Source organism: Sphaerodactylus townsendi, linkage group LG01 (assembly GCF_021028975.2).
Source record: "Sphaerodactylus townsendi isolate TG3544 linkage group LG01, MPM_Stown_v2.3, whole genome shotgun sequence".
In the NCBI taxonomy this organism is placed as follows: domain Eukaryota; kingdom Metazoa; phylum Chordata; class Lepidosauria; order Squamata; family Sphaerodactylidae; genus Sphaerodactylus; species Sphaerodactylus townsendi.
Window position 1 is genome coordinate 89416956 of NC_059425.1, and position 23514 is coordinate 89440469.

General features: G+C 40.7%; 1 protein-coding gene across 2 annotated transcripts in view; it reads right to left on the minus strand.

Annotated features, from left to right (window-relative positions):
* The window catches only part of SMOC2 (SPARC related modular calcium binding 2), a 172416-nt gene that overhangs the window by 35194 nt on the left and 113708 nt on the right, over nucleotides 1-23514 (minus strand). For both annotated transcript variants that reach the window (XM_048487087.1, XM_048487078.1), the window contains exon 9: nucleotides 19192-19274. In XM_048487087.1, coding sequence (XP_048343044.1) covers nucleotides 19192-19274 — 83 coding nt within the window. The remainder of the gene's footprint in view (nucleotides 1-19191; nucleotides 19275-23514) is intronic.

Consider the following 23514-nt stretch of genomic DNA (forward strand, 5'->3'; position numbering starts at 1 on the left):
GGGAGCTACACAGAGGCAAGAATGAGAATGCCTCAGCTATCCATCACTTTTTGGACACTATGGATCCATCTTTGGGTCATCCTTGGATTCTGATGCTCAAGAGAAAGGCAGACATATAAATATTTAACTATGTAAATTAAAAATGAAGAGAGTATAGTAGTACTCCAGGAAAGTTTTCTCTCCAGATGTACTAGGAATCACAATTCCTATTTGGTACCAGCATGGCCAATTGGCCATGCTGGTAGGGGCTGATGGGAATTGTAGTTCCTGAACATCTGGAGAGCCGCAGGTTCCCTACCCCTGATGTAGTATGTGGTAATGCTATAGCCATTATAAAAAGGGTCATTAATTTCTCCAATTCTATGGGGAAATTCTATGATTTCAGTAAATAAATTAGTATTAAAATTGTTGTAATGTTCAATATTGGTTGGCTTTCAGCACTAATCCATGGGTCTTTGTTTTTGCAAAGATTTGGTAGACAGTAGTTTTTAAAAAGCTGTAGTAGAACTGCCTGATCACTGTAAATGAAGTTGCTGGCTATTGGCATGGCTCATGGAGAGGCCAGCAAGAGTGCCATATAGAAGCAGAACACATAAAGCAGCCTTGGGTTGACAAACTAAAGACAATACCTCTTCTAGGTTGCAGGTAGGAGTCTTTGTCTATGAGGGTTTAATTAAGTGATATTGGGAACAGACCTGGAATCTTCTGTGTTCTACCACTAAACTGAAACTATCATTGACCAGCAATATTGCAAAAAAATAAAATCAACAAAGGAAGCAAAATATACAGACTGATTTCCGCAATCTGCCAGCAATATAGCAGAACTTCGCCACTATATAAGAGATGGAAGAATCTTTATCTGCAAACAAGCATTTCTAAGGCATCATCATCAAACCTAGGAAGCATAGAAAACAGCGGCAAAATGAAATGGCACTTAGTATCCCAATACAATTCACAATGTTATGCATGGAGATACAAGGCATGGAGTAGGGAACCTGGTACATGGTGCTTTCCAGTGAAGCACACGTATTACACCCAGGCAGAGCCAAGCCCAAGACAGGGTTTATATAGAACATCCTTGCTAATGAGGCCAGGGTCCTGCAAAAACTCAGTTCTCTGATGTTGCAGTTTCCAGTTTGCAGAGCCTTTTGCCATATCCAGCAGCAATACAGGCACTTCTCCTTTTATTACTGAGTGCTGTCTCTGCCTTTGCCTTCTTTGTGCAGCTGGCTCATCTCTTAGCTTGTCTGCCACTGCTGAATGCTCTCCAGATGCACAGTATCTGGCTCAGCTTCAAAAGGCAGGGAAGGGCTTGGGTTTGTTGCTCGCATCTCCTCTTGAGGAGCCAGCTCCTGCTCTATGGTGTTGTCTGGCTCTGCATCTGATTCATCATCTCCCAGGGGTTGGCTCATGACACGTAGGCCCCTTCCGCACACGCAAAATAATGCATTTTCAAACCACTTTCACAACTGTTTGCAAGTGGATTTTGCTATTCTGCACAGCTTTAAAGAGCACTGAAAGCAGTTTGAAAGTGCCTTATTCTGCATGTGCGGAATGAGTCCTAGAAAAAATTACTTCCACAAAAAATAAATCTTGACAAGGCAAGAAAAGAACTCATACACAGTTTAGCTGCTTATATTCAAAACAATTGGACAGTAAAACCATTGCCATCTATCAGAAAATGTTTCGGAAATGCTTGCTTATTTCATCAGTCCCCAATAAAGAAATGAAAAAGGATGTAGTAAAACACCTTTCACCAAAGATTCAATTTGGCCCAATTACACAGAACTCTTTTACTTGACTTGATTGCAACCTTCCAAGTTGAGTGAACAGAAAAAAATAAAGCTCTCAAACATGGTTTAATATGATTTTTATGGAAAAAATGCTGCCCGTTAGAAAGATGACTGGGTGGGAAAAGGTCCATTTTCAGATATCACACCCACATCACAACATTTTGCTTGCCTTTATCTCTTCAATTATCATTTCCCTCCTTGTCATTACAGGGCTATTTCAGACTTTTAAAAATTGTTAGTTGCTATTTCTGACCTGACCTGGATAACCCAGACTGATTTCAGATCGTGGACACTAAGCAGGGTCAGCCCTAGAAAGTATTTGGATGGGAGACCCCCAAGAAATACTAGGGTCATGACGCAGAGCCAGGCAATAGCAAACCACCTCTGACCATCTCTTGCCTTGAAACCCCACTAGGGATTGCCATAAGTCAGACCTGACTTGACATAAAAAACTCCCAAACATAACAAAATCCCAAACCTTTTTAAAGCTTAGTAATGTTGCAACAGTCCAGAACCACAATCTTTGAATTCCCATCTTCTTCTTTAAAAAAAAGTCTCTAGTTCTTTATGTTCTACCATTAGTAGATGATGGCAATTAATCATTATAACATTACTGGACTGAAGCACAATGATATGGCAGTAGGGATGACAGTTGATGAAGAAAAGTGCACAAAAAACTCTCATATGGATGCTCTGTAGCCAACATAAATGCCTCTATATTTGGTTGGTGAAAACAGTGTAATGGAGTCTCCTCAAACTGTGGGTACAACTTATGTCTGTACGGAGATGTTGATTAGTGTGCCATTGTATTTATATGCCAATGAACTCCATATATGAACTCACAGCTGTCAGTATTTTCAAACAACAACAACAACTGATGTATTATTTATTTATAACACATCAATTATCCAAGTTTGTTCATATTGTACATTTGGAATGGGGACTGGAAAATGACAAGTTGGAAACATTAGCCAACTTTTGGTATGGTCGGTGGATAGGGAGGTTTATGGTGTACAACGGGCTTGCAAAGGAAGGCTTCATCTTGCAAGAAGAGTATATACTGTACAGCCCTTCTCTCCCCCTAAGTCTTCTAAAATGTATTTTTGTTACAAGATTTCAGTTATATGCAGCACTAAAAGGTTTTGATTATACACTCAGCAGTTCTTGCCAAGATATAAAATAAACACTTCTGATATTTTTCGGATGTTCCCATATCAGGCAGTTCCTCCTCTTCCCTTAGATGTCCCTGTTCGGGAGTTTCACATAATATTTTGATAAAGTGAGACAAATATATTTTAGCCCAAGGACCAACCATGGGAATAAGGTATGAGAGGCTCCAGATTATAGTGTCACCAAAATTCATGATGCTTCCCAACCCAGAATTGCCTCACTACACCCAAACATGCAAAATGAACTCTGTTCTTTCAAAAAGACTTGGAGGGATATGGCACAAAGCCAGCTGTTGAATAAAACAGAGGTGGAACTTACTGGCAAGAGAGAGCATTTTAAAGAACTTCCAGAGATTCTTGTCAATTCAGGGAAAGGCATGTATGCACCTACTGTCTAAATCAGTAGTGGTGAACCTATGGCACTCCAGATGTTCATGGACTACAATTCCCATTAGTCCCTACCAGCATGGCTAAGTGGCCATGCTGGCAGGGGCTGATGGGAATTGTAATCCATGAATATCTGGAGTGCCATAGGTTCGCCACCACTGGTCTAAATCTTGGATTTCTGCAACTTGTGGGACATGACAGGTTGTATATCTGTTTAATATACATAATCAGTAACTGAGTGTAGTATTGTAACAGGATCACTAAAGTGGGAATATGAGGGAGATCATGAATATTTGAAAAAACAGCACCTATTTAGATCATTATACATTTGTGGACAGATTTTTGGCCCACCAAAGTAGTCCATATTACTGGGCACTAATTTCTTCAGAAGAATGTTGTGGTGCTTTAGCAACAGAAGGAAACCACCAACTGTAAACTTGAGATCTGCTGTGCCATTAATGACTCCAGGAAGAACTTTCAACAAGGCAACCTACAATGACATGATGTGTTTGCCCTATATGCCAAAACTACTATTCAGACTAAAGCTGGGCTCAAGATGGCTAACACTATAAAATTATTGTAATTAAAACCATAAATAACACATACACAGAGAGAATTAAAACACTGAATAATTAATAAACAATAATGGTGCCCCGATCATGGGTTCCAGATGATTGCACAATCTATGTAATTATTATGGTGTAATAGTAATACTGTTTTAATATTTGTATTGGATTTTAGATTTTATAATGTTTTAATGATTATGGTTTTATGTTGTGACCCACCCTGAGCCCTGTGAGGGTAGGGCAGGTCAAAAGTCAAACAAATAAATAAAATAAAATAAAATAAATTTCTGATTCTGGGGAACTACAAAATGCTAATGGATGGGAAAAGAGAGAAAAGGGAGGAGAAGGGTAGAAAAGAAGGGGGGAAAGAACAGAAGGAAAAAGGGAGACAAGCTAAAAGAACACCACTGCCTTTGTTGAAGGCTTTCCCAGCTGGATTTAACTGGTTGTGGTGGGTTTTCCGGGCTGTGTGGCCATGGTCTGGTGGATCTTGTTCCTATCATTTCGCCTGCATCTGTGCCTGGCATCTTCAGAGGTGTATCACAGAGGGAAGTCTGTTACATACTGTGTCCAGTTGTGATACACCTCTGAAGATGCCAGCCACAGATGCAGGCGAAATGTTAGGAACAAGATCCACCAGACCATGGCCACACAGCCCCGAAAACCCACTACAAACACTGCCTTTAATTATAAACTTAGCGGAACATTTCCATCTGACAGCCCCTGTGGAACTGTGCTGGCCCCACAGGTCTCATTTCACAGAGAGTTTCACAAGGTTGGGGGCAAGGCTGAAAAAGCCCTAGCCCTGGTTGAGGACAGCTTTAGGCCAGGAACCATCAGGAGAATGTTATTTGCAGAATGCAGTATTCTTTCTTGTGCATAATGGGAAAGGTGGTTCTTGAAATAACACAGTCCCAGACCATTTAGGGCTTTAAAGATCAGGACCAACACCTTTAACCTAATCTGGTACTCAACCTGAAGCCAGTACAGCTGGCAAAGCACAGGTGTTATATGTGCCCGACACAGGGGCCAGTAAGGACCTGAGCGCCACCACAGTCTGCACCAGTTGGGAGTTACCAAATCAGGTTCAAAGGTAGACCTCCATAAAACAAGTTACAATAATTGAGTCTGAAGATGACCATTCCATAGATCACTGTGGTTAGGCTGGTGAGGGAGAAGCAGGCAGCCAGTTGCTATGCTTGGTGGAGATGATAAAAGGTTGTCCTGGCAGTATACATGACCTGATCCCCCAATGGAAGTGAGGAATCCAATATCATGCCCAGATTCTTGAGCAGTAGTGGCGTAGGAGGTTAAGAGCTCATGTATCTAATCTGGAGGAACCGGGTTTGATTCTCTACTCTGCCGCCTGAGCTGTGGCGGTGTTTGCATGGGAGCGGGAGTGGCACAGGTTTTTTAAAAGAACCGCCAATTTTATCATTTTTTGAAAGGTGCTGGGTAAGGAAATCTCATGGGGCAGACCCAAGTTAGATCTGGGAACCATGCGGAAGTCATGGCCAAACCGGGATGTTTCACCTCCTTATCCCAGGATATATTAGCCATGGGGAAAATGCCAATGTGTCATTGAATCAGCAAACAAACCAAAATAGAGGACTATTTTGAATCAGATGGGGTACCAGTTGCAACCTATTATGCTCCCCTGTCTGGAAGTTTTGATAAAAGTTTTAGGGAAAGAGACTCAGTGGTGGGATCCAAACATTTTAATAACAGGTTCCGATGGTGGTGAGATATTCCAAACAGTGGTACCGTCAAGACACATCAAAGACTTCCAGTCCCTATTGGGCAGGGAGGTTGCTTTAGTAACCCTTTCTTGGCACTCAGAAAAAATTAGTAACCACTTCTAGAGAAGTGGTGAGAACTGGTTGGATCCCACCTCTGGAGAGAATAGTGTAGCCAACCAGGGAGTGAAAGATTTTGAATGAGTTAAGCTGTGATTTCAAACATAAGGAGACAGATAGTGGGAGTGCAAGTTAATATTTAAAGATGATGGAACTGACAGCTAAAACAGTAAGTGTTATATTTGATTCATTAAAAGGCATCAAGGATTACTTGCAGAAGCTTATGAGACCAGTAATAAGCTTAAATGAGAACTAGCTGATTAGTATAGCCCTCTAGGGCAGACATGCCATAGACCAGGGGTAGGGAACCTGCTTGAGCCTCCAGATGATAAGGAATTAGAATTACTCCATCATTCCCACCAGCATGGCCAATTGGCCATGCTGACAGAGGCCATGGGTGAATCAGGTTCTGAACATCTTGAGAGCCTGAGACCCTACCCCCTGCCATAGACATTGTTTTGGCTTCTAATTGTAGCAATCAAAGGAGGAATGGTATAGCAGAATTTAACTCCACCTAAAATTTAGTACTGCAAAGCAATAAAGTATGTTTGACAGTAAAGAACAGACACTAGTATGAATTTTAAGAATGTCGTAATTAACCATCTGAGCAGCTTACTTAAGAGGGAAATTGGTTATGCAGACATTAAGGAGATTGAAGAATTCAGTAGTCTGTTACAGATACAGAACGTGTTGCTTGTTTTCAACTCATCAAGGATTCCACTACTGCTACTAATACAGAAACTGAGATTATGGCAAAAAGGGATTTTCCTAACCAGAATTTTTTACAATACTACCATATAATACAATACAATACTTCACAATACCATCATTTTTCCATTTCTCCCTAAGAGTCTATCACCGTGGTCTAAATCAGTGGTGGTGAACCTATGGTACTCCAGATGTTCATGGACTACAATTCCCATCAGCCCATGCCAGCATGTAGTCCATGAACATCTGGAGTGTTATCACAGCTTCAAAGATCCCTCCCTCAAAACCAAAAAAGGAAAAAAATGTGTGCCAAATCGGCAGTGAAAACTAACTTTATTCATCTACTTTTTAGACAGAAAAGGTAGGTGGATGAGCTGCAAGCTGAGGAAACCTCCAGGGGAACCTTCTACAAATGATGGGTGGCACAGAAAATCTCAGTTGGGAAAAATAAAACACTTCCTTTTTCCACACAGGCAAGGGAAAATGTCTTGCTCCCATCTTGGTTTAGCCTTTTTTTTTTTTAAAAAAAAGCCCCAAAAGGTTGAGCAGAAATAAAATGTCCTGAAGATGTCTTGGGGAAAAAACTGTGCAGAGTTGCTCTGCAACATACTTCTTTTAATGTCCTCAACCCATTTTATTTGTGCTGTGCAGCAATAGCCAAAGAGCAGTAGTTGGCAGGATCAGTAGGATACAGATTTGATGTTTCAAAGAGCAATCTCACCACTGCTTTTTTTCAAATTTCCCAGAAGACTCTAGAGTCTAATGCAGGGGTAGGGAACCTGCGGCTCTCCAGATGTTCAGGAACTACAATTCCCATCAGCCTCTGTCAGCATGGCCAATGTGGGCCATGCTGGTAAGAAGCTGGATGGGAATTGTAGTTCCGCACATCTTGGGCTGTCAGCCCTACCCCAATCCTATGATCAAATTAACTATATGTCCCCCAAGGGAGCCTATATCCTTCCCCCTCTTCACACTCTCACTTTCACCAACCAGGATGGGCATGAATCTGGGGAACATGTGGTAGGCTTTAGAGAGTCAACTAAATTTGTCCCAAATAGGACAGGAAGATGATCAAGGGGCCTCCAGCTCCTTAATAGTATCAAAATTGGTGGGGAGGTTGTGGCAAAGTGAGACTGTACCTGAAAATTAACTCGGAAAAGCTTTGCAGCTACTAGCTTGATTTCTAATGTTTTGTATGTCACCAGAGATTGATGTAAATGACCTAATCATCTTAAACAGTTGAGCCTGGTGAGAGATAGCAAATGCAATGGAGATGGAATAGTAGTCCTTTTTTGCAACCTTCACTGCCATCCCATAAGATTTCAAAGCTCTTCAACAAGATGGTCTTACTTATGTGTAGGACCTGCTGCAACTTGGGAGAGTTCCAGTGCTGCCATGGAAGACACTCAGTCCATTGCTGGAGCCAAAGAAACCTCCCACAGAACTATCAGTTTGGGAAACCTCAAGGCCCAGTTGGCTACTGCCCTTATCAGCTCTGGCAGGCTATGTGTGCTAGGCGAACAGTATGCTAGCAGGATAGCCATATTCTCCTTATGTCCCACAAAAAGCCAACAGACTCCCAAATGAGTATTGCTACCCCTCCTCTACCAGTCCTTAGTTTGTGACTGCTGGGGGATGTAAATCCCAGGGGAGTTAGTTCTTTTCAGGGGGCTGTCTCACTCTTTCTCACCTAGTCACACATTGACCACTATTTCAAATTCCAAATTGGGATTTGTATAATCTGACATCGCTAGCACCAAAGAACTCCCAACTAATTGGCTCCCATCTGTTCTCATTAGTTCACTGCAAGCTCCCATAGGGGCTCAGAATGCTTCCAAGTGGTTTGATGTTATTAAATATTCAGAGAGATTCAGGAAACTTCATGGTTTGCTATGTCTTTATGGAGGCTTCATGAGGTCACCCCCAATTTTTTCACTAGGCCAGCTGCAGATGTGCTGGAGGTGGAGGGTTGCTAACCACCCCACCCACTCCCAGATGTCTACAATATCAAGATCTGCTTATGAAGATGCCCCCTAACCCCTATGAATGACCAGCAGGGTGCTTGTGTCTTTTTCCTTATTTCTGGCAGGGGTGAAATTGGCCCATCCCTGGACCTAACCTGGACAAGGGTTGCCCGGTCCCCCCTTGACACCAAAACTGGATGACGAGATAGGGTTGCCAGATCCAGATCAGGAAATTCCTGGAGACTTGGGGATAGTGCCTGGGGAGGACAGGGATCTCAGTGGGTACAATGTCATAGAGCCCATCCTCCAAAGCATACATTTTCTCCAGGGGAACTGATCTCTGTAGTCAGGAGATGAACTGTAATTCCAAGGAACACCCAGATCCCATCTGGAAGCTGACAACCCTACCTCTTCTTCTTTCCTACATGTTGCTGCTTTTTCCTACCAAGCAGGGTCAGGGGGTCAGGAGATGGGTTCCTGCCATTCTATGCCAGGAGAAGAAACCAAAGTTAACTCAGGGTCATTGTAACAATAAAAATCCATAGTCTTCTTAGAGGAAGGGTGGGACATAAATGGAATCTATATATATATACACGTGAAATACTACTCACTGACTGACTGACTGACTCATCAAAAGAACTCAAAAACCACCAAAACTACAAAGTTGAAATTTGGCACACTGGTTCGTCATGTGCTTCAGGTGCTCGCTAAGAAAGGATTTTCCAAAATATCCACTTCCACTCAACTTATTAGATATTTACTGTTCAACTCTGGCCATCTGCACGAACATTCTAAGGGTGACAGTTAAATACCACGCGTTTCATGTCCTTCAACATGGTATTTTCGATGTTTTTTTCGATGGTTTTTGAGTTCTTTTAATGAGTCAGTCAGTCAGTCAGTCAGTCAGTCAGTCAGTCAGTCAGTCAGTCAGTCAGTCAGTCAGTCAGTGGTATTTCACATTTATGTATATAGCTTCGTTCACAGGACATTTTAATGAAGGGCACTTTGAAGCTTTAACTGCATTTGTCGCATCGGCAAGTTCTGCTAATGCCCACCAAACAACAAGCACGATTGATCCAATGGTGCACCGACTGCATTCTAACACAGCCCTCCTCAATGCATACGAACCTGTTCCTTCTGCTGAAACGGCTAAAGGGAGAAGAGGAATTAAATGCAGAAAGCAATTTACACGTTGCATTAGAAAAAGACAACTACAGGAAGTTGCTGCAAAATATGCGAAAACCAACCTGTCAGTCCACAGACAGGTTGTGAGGAGATATGCTGCATGTCACCCCTAAGTTCACAAAGAGGCTGTAAATAAGTATGCTGAATGTCACCTCAAAATTCATAGAGAGGCTGTGATGAAATATGCGTAGCGAGGAACGGGTATCCTGCTAGTCTTTAGGATATAGGAACTGATCTAAAGATTAATGTTTTATGAATAGGTGAGGGGCTGGTTGTCTGGAATGGTACTGCTTACCAAAAAATCTACTGAAATAATTAATCTTTTACATAGACTATTATACTCCTGAAATCTAGTATGAATTTTAGTCAAATTTATTTACTGCTAATCGCCAAAGGCCACAGCAATCTCATCATAAAAAAATAGGGTTTTTTTCCAGATGTAAAGAACATGCAGAGTTTTAAACTAAGATAACCCTGAAGCATAAAGATTTATACTAAAAGAACAGTAATGCTGAAGTTTCTCATAAAACAAGTTGAACTACAATGAGTTTGAGCAATTTACAACCTGGTAAAGAGGCACAGATTTTCTTAGCTGCCAGTACATAGAGAAATCATGTGAGTTATTTGTATTTGTACGGTCTTCACTTTGCAAGCCCTGAGCAAGACTGTTAATGATAGGATGTTTTGGAGGACATTGATTCATAGGGTCACCCTGAGTTGGAAGTGACTTGACAGCACTCAACACGCACACGTGCTCACACACACACACACACACACACACAGGCCAATAAGCAAATTATTTTCTCCACCAATGAGCTCAAGGCAAAATGTGTTAAAATAGCTGGAAGAAGTCTGTATCTAAGTTCAGAGTAAAGAGGGTAATGCACAATATAATGCAGGAGATCTTCTAGTTCTGTACGTAAGAGCTGAGTCACTGGTATAAAGATATTTCAACCAGTTAGCATGGCTGTTGACATGTTTTGAAAACTGACACCTGTAATGGCTAACTGGGCAGTCCAATTGTGGAGGGGAGAGAGGGTGGAGTGTCTCCTGGAACCATCATGGAGTCATACTAGTGTGTTTGCCCACCCCACTGGCATAAGTGGCACTTATACCAGTGGGGAGGGCAAACATAGAGTTGGGGGAAGCCTTAGGTGAACGAGGGTCCCACAATAAAGTCAGTCCCTGCCCCCCGCTAAAAATCAAGAAAACATAAAAAGACTATTTCAATACTAATTGTCCAGTGGAGCACCACTAATGCCATTACAGCAGACTTGCCTCATTTCCTGTGGTGAATAAGAATATCAAAACTATTTTACAAAAGACAAATATTCACGAGGAGGTGCATAAGGAACCTCCTCTGGTTAGATTCTGTAGGATGTGCAGTTGATTTTGTTTAAGCCGGCAATTGCCAGCTGATATGCAATGCTGTTGGCACCTTGGGTTTCTGATTTCTGCTGCTGTTACTTTGGGGCCTACAGAACTGAACAGTTTCTGAATGGGTAGAAGGATTGTGAATTGTTCTCACTGCTGTTATTTTTATGCATTTTACTGACAGTTACTCTGAACATAGTTAGAACTGGTGGTGTTAGAAAATTCTTAAACAAACATATAAATGAACTTTTATTTTCTTTTATGGCTTTCATTTGCAGAAATATGCCCATTCTTTTGCTCAAATAAAACAAAATTCCGTACTATGGAAAAATTAATGCACACTACCTTGGATTATTAAATTGATTCCATCAATAACCTCCAATGAAAGGAAAATTATTATTATTTATTAAACTTGCTATACCGCCCTATCCCCGGAGGGCTCAGGCATTCAGGAAATTGCACACTGACAACCAAGGATTTTCTGAAGACTTTGGATAATTCTTCATAAACTGAGAATAAAAACTGTTTACTAGTAAACTGTGCCAAGTGGATTTCATTGGGGCCATTACTCATCACTTTCTCTCCAATCTAATGTAAAAAACTGCCTTTTAAAATATTTGGGAGTATCCTGTTGCATTACAGGTAGACACTATAGTGGATCCTTAAGGGTTCTTAAACATTTTGAAAGAGTTTTGAAAATGTTGTCAATTTTTTAAAATCTCTGCTGTGTGCCACGACCCATTACTGTGTTCAGATTTGTGAGTTGAGACATGTTCTATAATGTGATGGTGGCTTTGAGATGACCTGGTGAAAAGTGGTTGTAGCGGGGGAGGGTGGTTGCCCATACCGTGTGTGTGTGTGTGCAAAACTCAGATTTTGCCCTGGGCTCCATTTTCCCTAGCTCAGTGATGGCAAACCTTTTCAAGACCGAGTGCCCAAATTGCAACCCAAAACCCACTTATTTATTGCAAAGTGCCAACACGGCAATTTAACCTGAATACTGAGGTTTTAATTTAGAAAAAACTGTTGGCTCCAAGGTTTGCATTACTCGGCCTCCTTATATATTGCAAAAGGGTGTGTGTGTGTCATTGGTCTCCTGAATGTTCATTTAGTTGCACTTTGTAAAATTGAGGGTTATTTGTTTTGTTTTATGCAATATATGCAATGAAAAATAGTTTTCTTTATGAGATAATATATGTTATTTGAATACAATGATAACAACTGTAAGTGGCAGTCAAGCTTTTTTTTTCAGTAAAGGCTGGGTGTGAGGGTAAAGCAATGTTTAGCGCGCACAGAGGCCTTTTTGCCTGTGAAAGGTTGCTTCATCACCACCTCACTGCCTAAAAAGAAAGACCGGGTAAATTTTTTAGTAAAAGGTAGACACTGCAGGGTTAGGGTATTGTTGGGTTAAAAGGTAAAAGTCCTGGGTAGCCAAAGGGGCGGACCACAGGAGAAAAAATCTTTTTCGGGGACACCTAAGGAACGTAAATGGTCACAGGGAAGTAAAGCCAGAGGGGCTTACTCCATTGCAATGTGTATTGAAATACAGAAGGGACTTGAAAAACAGAAAAACGCTTTCTAAACTATGTAAGGAAGCTTGGCCGCTTTATGTTTTGGTAGGGGGGATTCATAGGCCTTCTGAAGGGTCTTTTAATTACAATATAATTATGAATGCTTTTTGTTGTCAGGCATATATGTATAATGAACAAAATTATCTGATAAATAACCCTGCCTATGTGGAAATATGTATGATATTTAAGAGTGATGATATAAAAAAAGCAAAATTGTAACTCAGAATTTGACCTCACATGCTCCAGAATGGGTTAAAGTTGAGGCAGAGGCTGAGTTGGGAGGGGATGGGTGTTCAAGCCCCCATGTCATCCAGTTTTTCCAGCTTTGCCAACGTCTGACTCGGCAGCGATGAGGAACCAAAAAGGCTCTATCAGTTTTTATATAAAGATCCTGAAATGCATTTGGAGAAGGCAAACGATGCTGCCTGGAAAAGGGATTCTAGAATACGGATGTGTGAATGGTATAAAGAAAGTGCATTCTGTCAGTTCAAGCCAACGTGCCATCCCTATGCTTAACCCTGATTGTGATTTGTTCCAGATGAAAGCAGATGAAAGCGGGTTAAACAGGGCATAAGAATGGCTGTTGTGCAGGTGTCCTGGCAGCAAGCATGTTCGCCCAGACAGCAAAGTCTAAAGCTATACACAGAGCACTGTGGCTAGCCGAAAGTCACAGTAGCTGTGCTTTTTGTATGAAGCATGTGCAAAGACGGATATGGGACTATCATGACATGCTGGATCAACGTGCCAAGTCTTGAGAGCGAAAAAGAAGCAAAAAACAAATGTGCTCCTACGTAAAATCCATGAAGGTAACACACCAGAGGTAAGAAGAAATACCTTGACAGATGCTGTTGTGAATGCAGAAGCAAAGAAGGCAACAAAATCAGAAGTTGCTGTATTTCCTAGTAGTTTGCTTAACAAGACAACCTGTTGCTGTTAACCAGAAATGTTGGGAATCAATTGATAGCTACGAATTCCTGGAATTCCACATGTGGACTAGTCTAAAAAGACTTGTGAGCAAATCTTGCCAGGAGGCAAGTCTACAAGGAACTGATTCTCCTCTGATAGCTTTGTTTTACACCAACCTTCTCAGGAACTCAGGGTTTAGTTTCTTTAATTGACTAATAGTAAAATTTGGAGCATGAACTGAATTCAGATTCTGAGAATAGAAAGTGAGTATACACATTAATCAGTTTTTGTCAAAACGTGTATTGCTGTGGTGTGGTGTGTTTTCTTGTGTTCTCTTGTCAGGTACATGCAGGAAAGTTTACCTCCTAAAGTGGAAATCAGAACCACAAATACAACATGGAAAGTGGGAAGACCTATCTATCCAGGATCTATCCCTCCAGAATGCAAGAAGAAAGCAAATTATGTATTAAGAGAGAGACTATTTTTCAGTAGTCAGAAAAACCACTGGGAGAAATGTGTTTCTTTACAAAGAACTCTGATGTTAGTTAAAAGTGTATTTTGTTTCCCCGTTTAGAAATGTAAATTGCAAGTATATGTAAAAATCCTGACAGTTTGTCTTTTCACATCATGTTTTGTATGTTATAAGTTTAGTTAATTTTAGTCCTACCTATTGAAGGGCTAAAACATGAGGGGAGTATGCTTGAGCCTTGTTTGCCCTTTATAGTTCAATGATATGTTATGTATGGGATCAATTGTTGTGCCAAGTAAATAACATCTAGTAAACTCCTCACATGTAACCCCTAAAATTAGATAACACACGTACATAACTACACACCAGCCTATGCCCATAACCAGGTCTCCTCAGAAATAGCCATGACTGTTAAGCTAAAGATACCCCCTGGTGAGGGGCACAGTGAGAGAACATACACCTCTCTAAATACAGAAGAATCAGCTATGTATGAGGTATTGACTAAAGATGAATATGAAAATTTGAGAAAGTGAAATTTATCACAAATTTATCATGAAAAGAAAACGGGGGATTTATGGGTAAAACCCATAGTTGTGAGGGTTTCAAGCCTAGTTAAAGGATTTTTTAATTGCTGGCTCTTTGCACACCTTAGAAATATTTGTAATAGCAAACGCTTGACTAAAAGGGGAAGTAACGCTTAGAAGCGGGGGAGGGAAAAGGGCAGCTAAGTGTAACATGTAATGGAAAGGAGAAGTGAGAATAAACTCGTGTAGGTATAAGATAATGGAAAAACACGTGTAAGGGACTTTTTGGGGTGGGATGTTGAGCATGTGATAGAAGCGTGATATAGCCTTATAAAGAGGGTTCAAGCATGTGAAGGATGTATGGCTCAGCCCTATTAGGAAGAATGGGAGGCGTGGGTCAGCCTGGAAGATACCATGTGGTACTTTTTGATTGACACACGAGCCAGTGAGGATGTGTATAACTTGAGCTGCACTGCGATGCAGACTTGAGGGAGCCACACCCTGGCTCCCTCCATCTTCTGCAGAGATGAATAAACTGTTTACTGCTACTGCTGTGTTTGTGAGTATTACTTGGGAATATTGGAAAATACTCCATAACAGTGGTAGCTGGTGGCTTTGCTTTGAAGCAACCGTCCAACTCTTCCAACAGGTGAAACACGACCCTAGGAGGGTTTACTCAGAAGGAAGCCCCATTGCCAGCAACTGAGCTTACTCCCAGGTAAAAGATTGTGCTTTAGTTCTTTGCATGAAAATCAGTGGGGTTTAACAGCGCTTAACAGGGTTACCTACACTGCCTCCCCAAAACTAGGTCTTAGGTTTAATGCTAATAATCGAGCCCAGTGACCCAGGCCTGCCCAGATGTGTGGAGGGGCACTCATGTGTGGGGGGCACTCAGAGGGCTCTCTGCCATAGGTTCACCACCACTGCCCTAGCTACATCTCTGGTTTGATTTGATATGTTTACCCTTCTCAAATTTACAGCAAGATGAGAATAAGGGAATAAAGGAAATTCTCAGTTATGGGACGCTACAATGTGTTTTAAGATGCTATGGCAAAAATGGCCTCAAAAGAGATGGTTGCCTCTGTTATCTCCATCAGTAACAATAATCATACGTTGTTGCTCTCAAACATCTGTTCAAGATACCTTTCAGAGAAGTGTTAGGGGGAAAAATGGAGATATTCCCAAACTGGAATAGGGAAGAAACAATATACAACACTAATGTCAACAATTAGATATGGTCAGATAATAAAATCGGGTCTCTTTCTTGCTCTCTCTGGTGGAGAATAAATATCCCAGATAATAGCAGCAAGGAAGAGGTGGCTCAAATTGTTCTGTCCACAGTTAGGGTTTATAATTCTCTGGACTAAATCCATCACTTATGTATTGGTCATAATTTTACCAAGATTAATTATATAGAATAAAATCTAAATTAATATTATGACCAATCAACAAAGCTTATCTCACATTTGAAAGGTAATTTTAAGATCCTTAGCAACTATGTACAACATTATTCTGCATAACAAACTATTTTGTCTGAAAATTTGTAACAGAAAAATATAAAAAACTCACAAAAATATTTTTAATATGAGATCATTCAGTGATTCTGTTACAGCATACAAATGAAATTCTCTCACTTTCAAATATCTTAGTGAAGAAATGAATAATTTGACAATTATGCAGCCACTGACGTCCAGAGTCTCAAAAAAATATATTAGTGCAGTTAGTGATAACTTTTAAATGTGGAATATTAATATGGACTCTGATGAATTTTAAGCCTGGTTGCTACTTGGTTGCTCAAACCCATAAAGAATACCATCTTGTGCACATGAAGTAAGATGAAAATGTCATAAGGAAAATGATTACAATCTTAAGGTTCCTTCAGATATAATACAAAGCCATGGTGTATTTCAGCTGTGGCTAGATAATAAAGCCATAATTCAACTCAAAGATGATCACTGAAATCCTGTATTGTCGAAGGCTTTCACGGCCGGATTCAACTGGTTCTGGTGGGTTTTCCGGGCTGTGTGGTCGTGGTCTGGTGGATCTTGTTCCTAACTTTTCACCTGCATCTGTGATGCCAGCCACAGATGCAGGCGAAACATTAGGAACAAGATCCACTAGATCATGGCCACACAGCCCGGAAAACCACCAGAACCAACTGAAATCCTGGTTTACCTTGACAAATGTTGGTTTTACAATCTTCTCTCTGTAACATTTATTTTTATTTATTTTATTTAATTAAATGTATTACCCTGCCCTTTCCCAGCCAAGGTCAGGATCAAAGCAGCTTACACACATAATTTAATAACATCAAATTCATAAAATCAGATTTAATTAACAATAACACACAACGTTAAAACTTTAAAATACAATATTCATTACTGATAGCAACTAATCAGGTGTCTGTAGGACCCCTGAGCAGCCTAAAATTCATCATCATCCCCTTCCCATTACATATTCAATCACTAATTATCAGGACAGGGAAGGAGTGGCAGGCATGACTGGAGGCCAGCAAGATGAAATGAACTCATGGATGCCTCAACCAAAAGTGGAACATCTCCATCTTTTAGGTCATGCAGAACTGGTTAAGATCCTGCAGGCCCCTGATATCAGCTGACAGAGAGTTCCACAGGCTGAGGCTAGCCAAATGTTCTTGGGGCCAGGCGCCAGCCAAATTTCCTTGCGGCCAGTGCCAGGTGAATGTTCTTGGTGCCAGAAGGTTACCACTGAAGAACGAATTATCTTCCACGGGCAATATGGGGAGATGCTGTTTCAAAGATACAGTGGTCCTAGACCACTCAAAGGGGCTTTCCCCACTTACCTTCTGCTGCGCGCTACTCCAGGAAAGTAGCACGGGGTCCAGCGGCACTCCCCACTTGCAAGGGCGGCAACCATGCAGCCGCCCCGACGCTGCTGCTCTTGCACCACCTCAGCGTGCGTCATTCCTGGCGCTGAAGACCTTTTGATGACCTTTTGATCGGCACCTTTTGATGACCCCGCGCAGAGAGCGGGATCGTGGAGAACCCCGAGAGCACGCCAGGAATGACGCGCGCTGAGGGGGCGCGAGAGCGGCGCGCAGCAGAAGGTGAGTGGGGAAAGCCCCAAGATCTTAAAGATTAACACCAAGACCATGAAAAGATGTCACCAGAGATCAAACAACATTAAATCCAGACGAAGCCAGAATGTTTGCATTTAGACATTACACAAAACCACAGACAAGACTAACTATTGTTAATAACCAACTTCACATCATTGTTTGACAGATCCTAAATAGCCATAGTGCGTATCAATTGATATCAATTCAGATAATCATACTATGACGTGTACTGGTTTGAGTGTTGAACTAGGATCTGAGGCCCCTTCCACACACGCAGAATAATGCGTTTTCAATCCACTTTCACAACTGTTTGCAAGAGGATCTTGCTATTCTGCACAGCTTCAAAGAGCATTAAAAGCAGTTTGAAAGTGCATTATTCTGCAAGTGCGGAAGAGGCCTGAGAAACATGAGTTCAAATCCCAACTTTGCCATGGAAACTTTCTGTGTGATCTTGGGCCAGTCATGCAATGTCAACCTAACCTATTCCACAGGATTGTTGCAAGGATAAAATGAAGAATAGGAGAATGATTTAAGCTACTTTGGATTCCTTCATATCAAAAAGTATATTTCAAACCTTAACAGTTTCAAACATAGTTTGCCATTTTGCATGGTGAGCTGCTGGTTGAGAAACATAAACTCAGCACCACTTTGTGCATGTGGAATTAGTTGCACTATGCTGTGGGTGGGTCCCAAAGATCTTACAATTTATTATGACTTTTGCCACAAAACAACTTCTCAGATGATACCTTTATTCAAAATATTAATATGCTTTATAACCCATCACATTAAAAACAGGAGCAGAATGGCAAAAGAAAATGAATTACCAACTTCTCATGTGGTGCCAAATGAGCATTTGCTTCCCACAGACCTTATATGATAGCATGATGCTAACTACCCTGAGGTAAGACTACATAAAAGGCAATCAAGAAATACACACGCAGATGCATGCCATTAAATTTCTCCCAAGTTATCCAATTTTTTTAAATTTCTCAACTCAGTTCATCACAATAACGTGCTCATCATACATGGAAGTTATATTCTTGAATAAGAAGTAAAAGTTTAGCAACACAGACTACTTCCACATGAGGATTCCCCCCATACACATTCATACAGAAACACATAGGCAATAGGGAGTCCCTGCGCTTCACAGGAGCATCCAGATGATGATGTCCAATCTTGGCATGACATCTGGCTAACATTTTCTTCTTCTTTGAGCCACACAAAATTAAAAACCCATATTTCCCTGAAATATCTAGCATTTCATGGGACATCTTGGGCAGTGGTGAGGACATTGTTCTCTGCATATGGAAATGGCTTTACCCACAGAAATGCCCCAATGTATCCAACCCATTATCTCTACAATGAGCATCCAAGAACATAATTTTTGTTTATTGTTTTTCCTTGAGAATCCCTGTCCTAGACATGAAGTTACACAAATACTGAAAAATACTGCACTTTCCCTTAAATTCCCCTCAATTTGAAACTCAACTCCAGTGGTATCCAAAATGAAAATCAATATAACAGTGTTCCCGACATTTTTCCTTTGGGGCTGTACAGAATTTCTTCGCAGGTAAATTCAATAACTAAACATCCTATACAAACATCACTTCTTACACACTGACCTTGAAGCTGGCGCCCTTTGAACAAATCTTTTGTTTTGCTTGGATGAGCTCTGGCACTATTATCACACTTGGGTTGTTCATATCTAAAGAGAGAACAGGAAGAAGAAAAGACAATTTGGTCAATTTAATTTGTAGAAATTGTCAAGTTAAATGCTATGCAGTCACACCAGAGCAAACCTTATACATATACTTTCTCTAAAATCATAGCCACACACGTAGAAAAATGTCATATCAAACATATACTAGAGATTCATTAATTATACTTCATGCCATTTTGTGCAATAAATATTGTCAAGCCATTTCAGAAATAACTTTCAAAAAACATCTGTGCTTGCTTTCACGTTACTTGAAAGCAGCTTCGTCTCGTAAATCTGTTAGTGAATCTTAGCTGGAGAGTCCCTAACAAATTTCCTCAGAAAGTTGTGTGAACCACTAAAAGACACAGATAACTATTTTACCAATTCTTTTTCGGGTTGATACTGCAACATAAAAGAACTAGCTATTTTCAAAGCAAGCTGCTAAAATAACTCCTTTACCCATGAGTTTCTCTTACCTGCAGGTAAACATATTTGTTCTACCACATTTTATGGTATTGTTAGTTACTAAAATATTGATGCGATGCCCCTTCTATATTGATTTCTACTTAATGCCCCTTCTATATTGATTTCTACTAACAGGCCTAGTTTCATCATATTTTCCAATACATTTCTAGATTAGATACATATACTCTCTTTGGTTTTGTTTTACAAGATAACAAACCATGTAATCAAAAAACTGTTAGTAAAGGTTGATACAGGTAAGTACTTGGGTTCAAAGTCTGCTAATATTGGCGTGGGAAAGGATGGTCTAGTTGTTAGCTTTTGGATATACCTGTTAATAATTCACAATTTAATATAGCTTGTGACATTAGTTCCCTTTTTTCCCTGATTTTTTTGACAATAGGTTTTATATAAAGAAACTTATATAAAACTAAAGCTCAAATTCATACAATTTTAAGATAAAATTTTAAAAGTCACTAGCTGCAACAAAATAAGATAGAGAACTTCATAACAGCCCATTCCACAGATGTGAGTTAAATACTATGCCTCACTTCATAAGAGGCAATAAACACCTCTGAAACACAATCATTTTAACTGATGTCTAAAGGCTAAGAGAAATGGAGCAAAACAGACATACCTGGGGAGGGAGTTCCACCGCTATGGTGTCATCACTAAAAAGATTGTATCACACTTTGCCATTTACTGTGCCATTGCTCCATGGGGGCACATAGAGCAAACACTGGGTTGGCTCCAGCCCAAAATGCCTCCACTAGAGCTCTTGCTCAACTGGAAATGCATGAAAAAGGCAGCTCCAATGCACTAAATCAAATTTCTTATCACACTTGCACTTCTGCCTGTACAAAATCTTCTAGAACTAATTTCTGGGACATATACTATATAGCAGGAAAGGGTTAGGATTACACAAGATCTTGTGCAAGTAAAATTGTGCTAAGTCCATTCACATTTCTGCTTGTGAATTGCTGGATACAAGTCATAGTCTTAACCTCAGAACTCCGTAACTATTTTAATTGAGAAATTACTGATACTTAGTACAAAAGTCAAAGATTTCTTTTAGGTTTACTTTATTGTTAACTGCACAGCTACATACTTCGGAAAGTTTGTGACAATTCACTGGACCACTATTCTTGCACTAACTCAGTTGAAAATTGTTTGCTTTTGATCTGGGTTCTGAATGTTCTCAGCCCACTTGGAGCCACTGTGATGTGGTGGTTAGAGTGTCAAATTAGAATTTGACCCAAGTTCAAATTCTTACTTTGCCATGGAAACATACTGGGTGACCTTGGACCAGTCACAAACTCAGCCTAATGTATCTCACAGGGTTGCTGCGAGAATAAAATGGAGGTGAGGAGAATGATTTCAGCTGCTTTGCATCCACATTGGGAAAAATCTTACAAATGGAGTAAAAATTTTAAAAATAATCAATTAAATAACTTAGAGAAGATTTTTGTGGTATACATTTTTGTGGTATTACAACTTGTACTCTTAATGAAACTCAGGACTGACTTACAAGGAATATAATTTGAGCCAAGACTGAAAACAAATGGGTTTGCAATGGGCATGAGAAACATGTGAATTTATTCTGAGTCTGTGTGATGCAAACTCCTGATTGTGTTAGTCTGATATCATACAACAACAGAGCTCTCCTGAGAAAAGTTTTCAGAGATGGGAATATAAGATAAAAAGACAAACACATCCACCTACGTTACTTGGGGGAATAAATTGGTTTCTTCCAGTATATGTAGAAATTAGAAGAGAAAGGGATAGGCACCCAGTCCATTTAAAAACAAAACAAGAGTGATAGACAGACAAATTCATACTATATAGCAACCTAACTCAAAATAAAACAGAGAAACCCTCAGAATGCAACAGACGATTAAACTGGACTCCCTATTGCTTTATACACTCTGCTACCAGAGTGTCTCAAAGGTTTCCAAATCATTCTTGTGTTAAATCATTCTTGTGTCAAAAACGATAAAAGGGGCTTTTTTGGTTATGTCCATAGCAAAAGGAAGAAAAAGGATATGATTGGGTCACTGTGTGGAAGACGGTGAAATTCTAACAGGGGACAGAGAAAAGGAAAATGCAGAACTAATCAACACTTTCTTTGCCTCGTTTTTTCCCCAAAAGAAAAACAGTGCTCAACTGGAGGGAAATGGATCAGAAGATACAGTAGGGGAAATTCAGTACAGTATAATTAAAGAGCTAGTACAGGAATACCTGAATACTTTAAATGAATTCAAACCTCCAGGGCTAGATGAACTACATCCCAAGGTATTAAAAGAACTTGCAGAAGTTATCTCTGAACCAGTTGTTATAATCTTTGAAAAATACTGGAGAACAGGAGAAGTCCCAGTGGACTGGAGGAGAGCTAATGTTGTCCCCCTCTTTAAAAAGGGGAAAAAGAAGACCCAAACAACTACTGCCCAGTCAGCCTGACATCAATACCAGGAAAGATTCTAGAACAGATCATTAAGGAGACAGTCTGTAAGCACTTGGAAGGCAATAATGTAATCAGTGAAAATCAACATGAGTTTCTCAAAAACAAGTCATGCCAGACTAATCTTATCTTTTTTTTGATACAGTGACAAACTTGGTAGATGAAGGGAATGCTGTGGATGTAGCATACCTTGAGTTAAGTAAGGCTTTTGATAAGGTTCCCCACTATATTCTTGTGAGTAAGCTGGAAAGATGTGGACTAGGCAATGCAACTGTTAGATGGATTTGCAATTGGCTGACTGGCCAAACACAAAGAGTGTTCATCAATGGCTCATTGTCATCCTGGAGAGAAGTGAGTAGTGGAGTGCCACAGGGTTCTGTCGTGGGCTCAATGCTATTCAATATTTTTATCAATGACTTGGATAATGAAATAGAGGGAATGTTGATCAAATTTGCAGATGATACCAAATTAGGAGGCGATACCAAATTAGATGATACCAAATTAGGGGGCGTAGCTAATACCAGTGGGGTATGGCCCAAGGGACATGGGATACCCGGCATATGCCTTTTGGTCACATGGGGGTACCAAACGACCCCCCCTTGTGACTAAATGGTTTGTGCCTTTGAGTGGAGGTGAGAAGCTGAGCCAGGTGTGTGGCCTGCAGCTGGCTCCCAGTCCTTAGGAGCTGGCTGCAGACTGTGGTGCCTGGCACCCTGCTCAGTTCCTCAGCTCCAGTTGGAGGGGTAAAGCTGAGCCAGCCACCAGAATTCCCAGTCCTGCCTTCCCTGGCTGTGGAGGGAAAGACTGGTTTGGGGGTGGGGGGCTCTGACGGGAAGAGGTTGGGGAGCTGCCCAGAGCAAGTGTTGTCTCCGGGCTCTGTTTCCCCCCCCCCATATGCCTCTGGCTAATTCTCTGGAGGAAAGGGGGCAGGATTCAAAATGATCTGGACAGGTTAGAGAATTGGGCCAAAACTAACACAATGAATTTCACAGAGATAAATGTAAGATTCTGAACTTAGGCAGAAAAAAATGAACTGCATAGATATAGGATGGCTTGACAACATTTCATGTGAAAGGGATCCCGGAGTCTTAGTGGACCACAAACTAAACATGAGTCAGCAGTGTGATGTGAGGGCCAAGAAACCCAATGCAATTCTGGGATGCATCAGTAGGAGTACAGTGTGTACTCTAGATCGAGGGAAGTAATTGTACCACTCTATTCTGCATTGGTCAGACCTCACCTATGGTAGAGTACTGTGTTCAGTTCTGGGCACCACAATTTAAGAAGGATATTGACAAGCTGGAACATGTTCAGAGGAGGGCAACC